We start from the raw sequence: 12836 nt of genomic DNA, 5'->3' as shown, positions 1-12836 counted from the left end.
ATTTATTTTTTTACACATTTTAGGGATAATTTTCAGCAAAGGGCAAATATTTAAAGCCCTTCCCCGAAAATCACTGCAGGGCTTGCTGGCAGCCCACTGCTTTCAATGGAGCTGGCTGTAGCGCCGGCTCTATTGAATTCAATGGGAGAACATCACGATCCTCTTCTACAGCTGTGACAGCTGTGGCAGAGGATTTCTTTATCTACGTGGGGAGTCTCATTGTCACTGGACACTGTGACGATGCTATCACAGTGTCCAGTGACAATGGGACTCTCTGCAGAAATGAAGAAATCCTCTGCCACAGCTGTCAGAGCTGTGGCAGAGGAGCACAATGTTCTATGTATGTCCATGGGGCCGCAGCTGCTGCCGCCGGCCCCATTGAGCAGAGGTGAAACCCCTGGATGTGACAGCAAAAGGCACGCTGGTGTACCTGGATGGAAAGGGTAGAATACCGACAGAAAAGGTAGATGTTAATAACCAACACGAACAATATTAAGCAGAACTGAGGCAGATGGAAAAACCTGGCGGACAATAGCAAAGTATGGCAGACAAGCTGACAGAAGCAGGAGACCAACAGAGGCAGACTAGCTAGCACACTGAGGGAAACCAATAACTGGCAGTGATTGTCAGTCTTTGCCCAACCTTTAAACAAAAGCCTCCACCCAGGGGCAGAGAGAGGGAGACAGCCAACTCCCAACAGACCATTATAAAAGGGAGCTCATGCACGGCAGCTGCATTCACAGGTGTGTGTTTGCCGGGCACCGTGTGCCACCAGCAACATACCACCCACGCCGGCCAGGCACCCGCGCCCCCGGCAGACGAACAAAAAGCTGGGGGAACGTTCCCCCGAACGTGGGACCCCGCACACCTCCATACCGGGAGGACCAGCAACCGCCGCATGGTAACAATTATGCACTGATTCCATGAGGGAATATCACCTGAGTGATAGAAGAGGGTTTCCAGGGGGTTGGGCTACTTGCTGATGTCATTCCCTGCTTGTGATCTTTCTTCCGTACAGATGATACGCTGTCCATATGCATACATTCATGTGGAAAACTGCACACATACGCGACAATTCGCAGTTTAATTCCGCAATCTTTTGCAGGTCTTCACTGTGGATATCCGCACGGGGAATCCGACCCGCTCGTGTGAGCCCGGCCTAACAGAGATAGTATTAGGGCTGCCTTAGTATCACAGACCTATCATATTTGAGAATAACATACATCCTGATTGGCTGATGTAGTGTATCTCTCGAGAATATATTACGAAGGGGTTAAGAGAAGTTGGGGGGCCCTAAGATAAACTTTTGCACCCGGGCCCATGAGCCTTTAGCTACACCCCTGACATGAACCCATAATGGTACAGCTAAAAAATACAGTTCAGCCTACAAATCCCAAGTCCTCCTATGGCTATTCTCACCGTCTTCTGGATTCCTGATACAACAGCACAAAGCTTCCTTTATGTCTTATATGTTTTAGGTTGATTTTGGATTTGCAAAGAAGATTTTTGCCGGCCAAAAAACCTGGACCTTCTGTGGGACCCCGGAATATGTGGCTCCAGAAGTCATTCTGAACAAGGGTCACAGCTTTAGTGTAGATTTCTGGTCGCTTGGAATACTACTATATGAATTGCTCACCGGAAGGTAAGTTGTTTGTAGCATACTTAGCAATATGACCAAGCTTGTCATTTACTGTCATTTTCAAATGCTTTAGGATTTTTGCCCATGAATTGTCTATTAACACGTTTTTCTATCGGCTCTATCATGTCCCTTTCAAAGGACTCAAGTGCAGGGATAACACTGGCATACTGATTAAAACAGAGCTTATAAATCAGGAGGAAGTTAATAGCCAAAAAATCATTCTTCCTAATATAAAATAAAAAGAAATCTTGTTATTTCTACAGCGCCAGCTTAATCTACAGCTGGGTACTCATTTTACTGACCTCAGAAGGATGCGTCGACCTTGAGCCGGCTACCTGAACAACGCGGGGATTGAACTCACGATTTTCAGGTCATGAGCAAGATCTTAGGACTGCGTTTCTGCTGCCTGAGCACTCTGCACCACATGGGGCTCTTATCTAGCAGTTCTTAATTAGGCACACTTTGGAAATTACCCCCCCCCCCCCCCTCTGTTTGTAAAGAACAGTATGTAAAGTAAATCTCTTACCAAGTGCTCTCTTGCTAAATTCAATGGTAAGGCATTCTATAGCACCTGACCCCTCCAGTCCGATTGCTCACTTTTCAAATCCTACATGGCTGTGTAGCCAGAAGTCATCCGCTCTATGGATTCATCCGCTCTATGGATTCATCCGCTCTATGGAGTAAACATTGAGGGTCTCTTGCAGACAAGCTGTCTTCTGGTCCACATAGCAGACAGTGTTGGATATAGATAGTCAGAGGGGTATAATGAAGGACCGGATCAGAACAGCGAGTTCAGCAATATAGTGCCAGTAGGAGAGTTACAGGGACTCTCACAAATACAGAAGGGGAATTATTTTACCAAAGTGGTTCTTGAATACTTTACCCCTCTTTCTACAGAGTAAGATGAAGTTGCTACAAGTTTTGTTGAAATGTCGGCTTCTGCAGAAACAAAAAGAAAAATAACTATTTTATCATTCAGTAGTATCGGGGCTCTTGGGTCATGACTGGAGTTTGATGAAGGTTAGACTGTGGCAAAGAATCAAAGGCAGCAATAAAGAAGTGGTGGTCTATGGGGCACATGGGAGTTTCACATGACTGATGTGTGGCTTCAAGTTCCTAGAGGAAGGCTATCTCATTATTAATAAGATCCCTTCCATAGGAGAATCATCTGTATGCTGAGAGTAATACCTATGGCCCAATATCATTTAACCCTTTAAATCTCACTCCTGGGGGTCCACTTTAATGCCCATTTTTGAACCAGTTTAATTCTTATATTGTTTTCAGCCCCTCCCTGCAACATTAAAATAAGTTCTCCTCATTAACAGATGTGAATTAGAAACTCCTGAAAAATAAGCCAACTTCAGCATCATGGGGTCCAGTGGCCTCTCTACAGCTTCTCCTTCTCTGTACTCGGTAAGCTGAGAAGAGGCAGCAGCGGCCATGCACTGCACCAACTGCACTGGTCAGGAGTCTGCATCTACAATACTAGAGATCCTGCAGTATCATTGCCTCCCCGGCTGTTGCTGGTAACACGCTAGTGTACTGCAGTGTTATTTGGACTTACTTCTCTTCTTACTCGGTCCTCACTAACCAGCTTTTCCATGTACAGCCTTGGGGCCTGCCATCTGCACTAAGGGAAAGCACCTGATTGGTGGAAGCAGATGCCTATCGCAAGTTACATGCTGTTATAGGCAACCGATGAGTGTTTCATATTAGTGCAGGCATGCTCTACTCACACCTCGGCATCTGCATTGTGTTGGTTTATTAAAATTGTGCCCCCTAGCATGTGAAGTGGGATGGTGCAGATCCGGCACAACATACCAGAAGAAGTAGCGCTGCATTCAGCACTTTTTAGTGGAAACAGAACAAACCCCATTTATAGTCAATGGGATCCATTTAACTCTGTTCAGTTTCATCATAAGACCGATCCCTTCGTCAAGAGAATTCCCCTTTCCTACTCCCAGAACTGTATAGGAAAACAAGATGTGCAAGCACTGCAGCCTTAGCGGTATTGTTACTTCTTACCTATTTATAAACCTAAATCATGTGGAGTGAATCGAGATGGCCGACTCCGACTCCCATTAAAACCAATGGGAGCAAAAATCAGGGCTGTTCCTGTGTGTGTGTCCCCATCTTCCATGAATGGGACTCTCACACACGCTTCTATTTGTAAAAAACAGTTCAGTTGATCCCTGCTAAAAATCGGGACGGGATAACCCAATCCAATTTTGCAAAATTTTTTTGATTTTTATCACCCGGGCAATAACGATAAATTACACTAAACTTCAACTTAAAATCACAGAGGTGAGAGAAAAATGCACAAAGACATAACTCACAGAATATAGATGCTGGGGGAGCCCGGGGTGTCCTGCCAGTGTGGCTCACTGTGGTGATACAGGGCAATCCACTGCTTTGCCAGTAGGGGTTGCATACCTATATGGTGTGTCGGACTTATCATTGGCTGGCATCCTTGGTATCAGTTCATATGTGCAGACTATGTTGTCTGCAGTCACACCTCCCCATATTGCAGTGTGGCTTTCTGCATGCTACTAGGGTATATGGCGATTGGGCTGCCCTGCAGTATCAGGTGGTGCCTATTTGGCTTCCTTCTCCCTGAACTTGAAGCAAACCTAATTTTTTTTAAAAATGACCAAATCAATGGCAGAGCAATAGGCAATGATGATGTAACCTTGCTCTGTATTTCACAATAGATCTATCTGATTCATCGTATTTGTAGAGGTTTTCTAATTAACAAATAGTTTGTGGTATTAGTATTAACATACATAATTGAAAACTGGCCATAAATAAATTAACAGGATGACACTTAATAAAGCCGTAATGATTTCAGTACACAAACAATCTAAAATAAACCAGTTGTTTGGCAATGTGTAGACGCTCTCTTGTTGTTTCCTTCTTTAGACTCTCCGGTTCACGGTAAAGATTTCACTTTACATGCAGAATGTATAGTAAACGTACCCAGTGCCCTCCTTTTCCATGTTGCTTTCGTGGTTTGTCCCATTCTCCTCTTCATATAGGTTTAAGCCCCCTCAGACAACCCTAAGCACAGTAGTCTAAGCTCCTCCCCCTGCTGATGATGTCAGCAGTGTTTCCATCCTCCATAATGGATTTCTAACTTCTCCTTTAGCTGTATATCATAAAACAGAAAAAATATTGTGCAGTGGCCCAACTACAGGAAACTAAATTCATGCTTTTCTCGGTATAATTATAGCATCTGTGAGACGGTGACCGGCAAGGTGCTGGAGGGCAGGTATGTTTCGCCTAGGATGCTCTCCTATGCTGCTTTGGGGAGCGCTTGGGCAGATACGTGCCACCGAGCAGCCTGGGCTCGGTGGAGGAAGCCGGCAGTATAGTGTTAGTAGCATTAAGCCACTAACACGTTCTAGCAAGTAAGTGGCTCCAAGCCGCATAATCCGGGCCGGCTTTTCCTGGAGTGACCAAAGTGAAGGGTGGGATGGTCACTCCCACGTACCAGGTGGGGCTGGTACCAGGCCTTATAAAGCCTGGGCCTACAGGGCCTGAGAGGAGAGCTGAGACCTTTGCAGGTTTGAGAGTCCTGGCTGGCTGTGTGCAGGAGCCATTTGGTTACCAGTGTGTAGACAGGGACGCTCCATGCATAGTAAGTGCTCAGACGAGCAGGATTTACTTTCTGTTGGCCTGAAGTAAAGGCCTGTATTTTGCTTTGTTTGCTTGGAAATAAACCCAGGCAAAGCCTGGACTAAAGACTTTATCCCATGTGTCACTGTCTCTGACTGCTTATGCCTAGGTTGCTACTGATCCTAAACGCTAATCCCTCACACATCATACACAAATATAGCAGAATTAAAATGGTTGTTTCACCAGAGACAATGACTTTCACTGCTGCACACTGTTTTCACTATAAATGCTCTTCTTAGATTTAGATCCTAAAGCTGTGAATGTGTGAAGTTAGTGGTCCCCCTGCTAGCTGTCAATTGCTGATACTAGACTTGATTGACTGTAAGTGGGGACCACCCACCTGACACATTCACACTGAAACTAAGAAGAGCCTATACGCAGAACAAGAGGGAGTATAGGGAAAAGAAAGACAGCAGAGGAGTCAGCGGGGTCGTAGCTGTATAGGAGTCAGCTGCAAAACTCTACAGACAGTCCCATTGAAATGAGGGCATGACAGGTTTTCTTTAAAGTATTTCTATTTTACGTCCAGTCCATTTGCAAAGTTGTGTCATTGGGCTCATTGTAGGTATTAGAATATTACCAATTTCACCTAAATTGGCTGTATAAGCAGCGCAATATGTAAAGGGATTGTTCCAAGAGAAATATTGTTTTTAGGTAACCTGATAAGGACCAAGAGCCTTCAATTTACGGCGTTTTGTTCTGGGCTTTAATCTTTGTTGAAAGTAAAAATATGGCAAGGGATTAAAGTTCCTGCTCCAGCAATGTAGTGGGAGCAGGTTGGTTCCTTGACAGTTAGCCTCATCTGAGGACCATGTTGGAACTCGAAACTGGGACCTCCTGCGCTCCAGGCGACAGCCCTTCCCAGTGAACCTTAAGCCTGTTGAACAGCTCCCCTGCTGAACCTTAGCCTAGTCCTTGCTCTTGTGAATCCTGCTCCTGCCTTCCTGATCCAGTTCCTGCTTTGGCTCTACCCTGTTCCCTTGTTTGGACACCATATATAAACTTGACCTCCCATTTCCTGCCTGCGTGATTATTGAACTCCCAGCCTGTAATCAAGCTCCTCTTTGTCCTGCTCCTCCATCTACAAATAACTACTCGCGCACGACCTCTGGCTTCCACTGACTATGCTATTTGCCTGCTCCCCTTGTACTGCAAACTGATACTACTCGCGCACCGACATCTGGCTTCCACTGACTAAGCTACCTGCCTGCTCCTCTTGTATTGCGAACCGATACTACTCATGCACGATCTCTGTCTTCCACTGACCACGCTAACAATCCACACCAGTTACGATGAAGGGACTCCGACCCTGAACTATGCCGTGACAGACCTGGAGGAAAAGGCAGAAGCAGTTTTTCACCACTTCTGGCTCTTTTGCAGGCTACATAGCTCTCAGTGATAACAATGTAGGGAATAGAGAAAGTGGAAGTGCCGCTATCATTATATGAGCGGTGATCACATGATTGCTGGGTGCCTACTGGCATAGCAGAGCTGCAGGATCTTAGCAGACCCAGATCAGCTCTGCCAGTGACTATATCACTACAGGAAGTTTTTTTTTCCTGTAACTGGGGCTCCTATTGATGCCCCAGTTAGAGTAGAAAAGTGTGAAAACAAAAAAAAAATAGTAATGTGAATGACACCCAACTGTCTTTGCAAAAATCAGGGGTGTTTCTGTGTGTGTCTCCATCTTCTATGAATGTGGCTCATGCACACACGTTTATTTGTCAAATGATTTTCAGTCGACATTTGCTAAAAATTGGGACGGGGTGACCCGTTCTGATTTTGCAAAAATTGGCTCAATTTTATCGCCCGGCCAATCATGATGAGGGACAGTAATCCTGAACTTGAAGCAAATCTAATATTAAAAAATTGCCAAAATCGATGCCGGAACAATAGGCAACAATGGTGTATCATTTGCTCTGTGTTTCACAATAGATCTATCTGATTCATCATATATGTAGATGTTTTATAATTAACAAATAGTTTGTGGTATTACATAATTGAAAATGGCAATAAATAAATTAACAGTATGACACGTAATAAAACCATAATGAATTCAGTACACGAACAGTATAAAATAAAACAGTTGTTTGGCAAAGTGTAGACGCCCTCTGGTTGGTTTCTTTCTTTAATGAAACTCTCCGGTACGCAGTAAAATTCCCCTTCACATGTAGATTGTGTAGTCAACGTACCCAGTGCCGTCCTTTTCCGTGTCGTTTCCGCGTTTCTTCCCATTTCCCTCTTCATATAGTTAAGAGCCTCAAGCTCTTCAGACTACTCCATGCAGTGTAGAAGTATTTCACATTAAACCCTGTTCCCAAGTCTTTATATATCTTCTACCCCATGCAGTGTGCTTCAGTAGTCTAAGCCACTCCCCCTGCTGATGATGTCAGCAGTGTTTCCATCCTCCGCACCAATGTCCCATGTAGTGACCAGCATTTGCAACTTGATTTCAATGGGAGCCGTTCCTGCTGTTACAAGCACCGGCTTCTACATAGAGGTCGGCGTGGAGGCTTTCGCTCCAACTTCTGTGTTATTGTGGGGATGACAGCTTGCACCCACACAGCTGATCGGTTGGGGTCCCGAACGACAGACCCCGGCCGATCAACTATTGATGACCTATCTTAGATCATCAATTGTATAAAACTAGAAAACTTCTTTAATTGTCGATGACCTACCACGGGGGATGACCTGATCGTCCGGCTGTCAGTGCAGTGGGCCAGACGTACATCATAGGAGACGTGCCCAGAAATGGCCTAGCTGGCTTCACTCTCATTGAAATCAATGAGAGCTGAAACAGCTATTATACTTCCAACACTTCCGCCTCCAACACATTGGATGGCCACGAAAGTGTAATAGCCACTTCAGCTCTCATTGATTTCAATCGGAGAGAAGCCAGAAAAGTTACTTCTAGTCCCATTTCCTATGACACATGCACAGTTTGTTTGCACTGATAGCCAGGCCGGGCGATCACCAGGAATCTACAGCAGCGGGTTCGCTTCCCAGTGATTAACTATTGATGACTTATACTAAGGATAGATCATTAATAGTTCTTGCCCAAAACATCCCTTTAAATTCAACCTATAAATAAACATTTTACTGTATTTTAACTAATTAAAAAATGTTCTATTCATAGATATTCCAGGATTTATGTGATAAAAGCGCCACCTGCTGTTTCTTTTCCTTGTTCATCTTAGTAAATGTTCCAAGGTGGTCACACATGCTCAGTTTTGCTTCGCTGTCTGTTCCACTGGGTATTTGGAGAGATCCCCGGTGGGTTGAGTTGGCTGCTTCTCAAACTGCAACATCTTCTCTGCTTGTCATTAGAAATTTTGAGCAAGCACCAAAGTAATAATCCATCCTACTTTCTCATCACTTTTGTTAGGTCGGCTACCTGTGTCTGCGCCCTCTTGCTATTCTAAACATATGCGGGTATCGCTCCTCTCCTTCTGTATGAATGGACTCTTTGCTTCTACTTTCTACCAGAGTTAACCCTCCTCAGTGCTCTGAGGCCAAGCTGCAGGGTAAATGGCAATTACCTGCCTATTTAGCTGAGCTTGGATCCCTCCCTCTTTGCACCAGTGTTGTTGTGTGTTTGTCTCAGACACCCAGCATACATAGGTAGCCTGTCTCTAACTTTATTGTCTGCTTTATCCTGTACTTGTATACGTTTGTTTGCTGTCTTCCTGACTTTGCATCAGTTCCTGTTTATGCGTTTGTCACCCAGGATAACTTTCCTATCTCTGACTTTGCTGCCTGCTCTTTATCCTGTTTGCAGTCAAGTCTGTTTCACGTTGCCTTGAACCGATGCTTCTGAGTCTCAGAGGTCAGTTGCCAACCACACTGGGACTATTCCAAGAGGTCCAGATCCTTTTACGGGGTTAAAGGGTGAATACCAGGGAACCGTCAGTATTAGCCCAAAGTCAAACCGGTTGGTTTGCACAGTGGGTCCACAATCGCTGTCCATAACAACTTACTGAGCATCTCCTTTAGGACTTCTACCCACTAGCATTTTTTTTTTTTTAACACTGCGATATCGCTGCATTTTTTTCAATGGGACTTTCTAATGTTAAAATCCCATTGCACAAAAACCGCAAAAACACAAAATTGCAAAGTCCCAATAAAAAAAAACTCGATATTGCAGCATAAAAAAAAACACTAGTGGGTAGAAGCCCTTAACAAGCAGAGGAGACACTGCAGCTTCAGAAGCAGCCAACTCAACACACTATGCAACTCTGCAAACCCAGTGGAGCAGGAACTGGCATAAATGATAGTGTAAATCTCTGCTCAGAACTGGCATAGATTTGACTCTTTTGCCCAAAGACAGACAGATATTCAGCAAATTTATTAAGAGACTACAAAAAAATTAGCAGTGTCTTACTTCAGTGGAACTACACCAAGACCAGTGTATGAAGCACTTAGGTAAATGTACCCTACAGACTTAACATTAAGGGGGAGTGTAACATCTCCCCCCCCCCCTCCCCCATCTACAAACTTGCAAAGGCATCTTCCTTTGCTGAGCGGGGTCGGACGCCGTGCTTGCTGTAGAGTTCTGCACTACATAGTAATGACAGTTTTCAAGGGAAGCTGAGAGCACATGTCCAACAATAAACATTATATTAGCTGAAAGTTTTCCTTGTTTAGTCCCATTTTCCATGGTGACTGAAGGAAAGTGTTTTCTTTACATGTTTCTGCAGCTGAGTTGAGATCTTAACAACATAGTTCTGTTTTTGTTATTATATATATCTTTGGGAGGATTATTTTTCATGTGTAATATGTGTAACATAACATATCTGGCATATTTCTCTCCAGCCCTCCTTTTACTGGGCCAGACCAGATGATGATCTACCATTTAATTCTCCAAGGTATTGAGAAAGTCGAATTTCATAGAAAAATAGCCAGACGGCCTGAAGATCTGATCCGACGCCTGTGCAGGTAACATGTGGATTTTATCTTATTTTGAATGTATACCGTACAGAATGGTATAATAATTTTACAAATATCACATATATTGTTTCATGGAGCTTACCAGCTGTAGTCTGTACCATATGTCTTGGCACCGCTGGCCATGTGTCATCTACTTCCCATAGGAACCCAATATCTGCAGTAACTGACTACAGGAATTTGCACAAAGTACCATCAGTTATGCGCACCTCTTCGTGCAAGCACTGCCAGGGGTGTGCTGCAGGTGGGTAGTGGTATATAGGGTGGCAGTGGCACATGGAGGTGGAGGCATCACATTTTAAGAAAACGAGTGAATAACGGCGACAGTAAGAGTTTTTGATGTCTCCATAGTGACAAAAGTGCGGATTCAGGAGATGTTTTTGGGGTGTGGGTGACATGAGTGAGCAAATGATTGAATATGGGGAAGGAAGGAAAGGTCGGAATCGAATATAACCCCAAGACAGCTGGTGTTCTCCGAAGGAGTTATGGTGGTACTGGTATGGTTATGACGCAGTGGTGACAGACGAAAGTGGAGGCATCATATTTTAAGAAAAGGGACTTTATTACATTTTTGAAGTCAGCTGTGTTCACCCCATGGGAGGGAACATTTACTTAAACTTTACATTAACTTGAAAATTGACACTTGTTACATACTATCAGGATGGCAAGGCACTTCAACTTTCGCTAATAATCGTCAACAACATTTTCCTCAGGTGCGCATCATTACCGCGGCCAAACAACACCGTAGGTGCAAGCATCTGCACATTATGCAGAGCATTATTACATCAACAACAATCATCACCATGATCACATCACCATAGTCAAGTGCTTTGCTGTCATGTGAATCCACAAGTTACCTATCACCTAGTACCCTATTTCGATTTCATCATGACTACATGAACATCATATCAGGACATCGGCATCACATTAGCCTGCTGTTTCCGTCCATTGTGTATTTTCAGTGTGAACACTTGTATGTTGTGGGGCCCCACGTACAGTTCACCGGTGGGTGGGTCAACTCGACTGCCTCCAGGCTACTTTAAGTCAGGAATGCAGATCTCCACTGTGTTTGATCCAACTGGTTGTGGTTCCAAATCTGGGGCCAGATAACATCAGTACCCATCCTCCTGCTGCCGGACAATGGTGCCCTCCATTCTCTCCTCGAAGGGCATTGGGTATCAGGTAGAACAAGTATCTCATCCTCTACTAGGGCCAGCACCTTTCTCTCTCACAGCGCCAGGTCACAGACTTAGTCTCTCCGGTAGGTGCTTTCCATTCAGGCTCAGCATGAGGACTGATAGGTGATGGCCAATGCCACTTCCCATGCAGGCTTGCTTTTGCCTCCCCTCATACAGTCCTCTGGCCCTCTGCTGGCATCAGTAGCTGTGTCTGCTGTAGTAATTGTGGGAGATGGCTGATAGGTTCACCATTTTGTCTGTATTTTCTGTTGTCAACTGTGAAGATACTATATTGTGTCTATAATCTAATCCTCTGGGGGAAGAGAACATTGCCCCCCCCCCCCCACCTCCACAAGAATTGAAGGAGCAGTGCTTTGTGTCCATAAACTGGTCAAACTGGTTCTAACTGGCAGAAACCTATCTAGGAATGTCTTTGTGTAGAGGGACAGGAAATGGCTGGAGAGAAACAGGAAGTATCTCCTTTAGGCAACCAGTGAAGAATGAACAGAGCATGCTCCAGGGAAGCTCCTCCCGAGTGAATGATCTCACAGCTATCTCACAAATACCTCCCTCTGAGAATGACCAATCAGCACATTAAATAATGTCACTGTATCCTAAATTACCTAACTTCCTGTGTTGAAACTTTATTTAAACTTTTACCTGCCTAAATAAAGACGGACTCTTTTGGGACACATGATGTAGACGTGTGGTCTTTGAAAGGCTCTCCAGGCCTGTACATTATTCTTATCTAATATGGCACCCACAGTATATCGAATAGCGAAAATTGCGCTAACATGATCCTCTGCACACACTTCTCTCAGGCCAAGATGGCCTCCACAACATTACATAGGGGCATCCTTAACCCCTTCCTTTCCCTGCTCCTCCATGGGCGGGGGAGAGGGGCCTTTTACCAGCACTTGGAGCGCTTCCTCTCTCTCTCCTTCTTGGCTGTAGCCCCTGACTAGCAGAGGGAATTACATATGCCGTTTCGATATTCCTCACAAGAGCGCTTGTTAGCCGAGTCCGCTTGGAGAGGGTGGGGTTTAGCACAGCAGCCCCGGACTGCTTCTAACAGCAGCTGAACCACTGGATAGTGTAAGAAAGCCGGTGGGGTGGCATCTCTAACCCCTTTACAGTACCACAGACTGAGATGGAGATAACAAATTTAGGTTGGTTAGTGGATGACGGAAACACAAAAGATGGCATGGAGAGATTACGTTCTATGACCAGTCCATTGATTTTACATTTATCTTACATTATTTTTTGTGTTATGGTTTTGTTTTAGGCTTCATATGTCTGTTTTTTTCACACCTGGTTTGGCTGTTTTACCTGCTCGTTGTATGAATATGTAATGTTCCCTGTATGAATTTGCTGTCTGTGCTGTGCAGGTATATAATTCT

General features: G+C 44.6%; 1 protein-coding gene across 1 annotated transcript in view; it reads left to right on the top strand.

Annotated features, from left to right (window-relative positions):
* The window catches only part of PRKG2 (protein kinase cGMP-dependent 2), an 88009-nt gene that overhangs the window by 64528 nt on the left and 10645 nt on the right, over positions 1–12836 (top strand). Inside the window, exons 15-16 of the mRNA XM_066574918.1 lie at positions 1479–1642; positions 10127–10249. Of these exons, the coding sequence (XP_066431015.1) occupies positions 1479–1642; positions 10127–10249 (287 nt within the window). The remainder of the gene's footprint in view (positions 1–1478; positions 1643–10126; positions 10250–12836) is intronic.

This window comes from Eleutherodactylus coqui, chromosome 7 (assembly GCF_035609145.1).
Source record: "Eleutherodactylus coqui strain aEleCoq1 chromosome 7, aEleCoq1.hap1, whole genome shotgun sequence".
Taxonomy (NCBI): domain Eukaryota; kingdom Metazoa; phylum Chordata; class Amphibia; order Anura; family Eleutherodactylidae; genus Eleutherodactylus; species Eleutherodactylus coqui.
The sequence above is the reverse complement of the archived record's forward strand: the minus strand, read 5'-3'. Positions and strand labels throughout refer to the sequence as shown.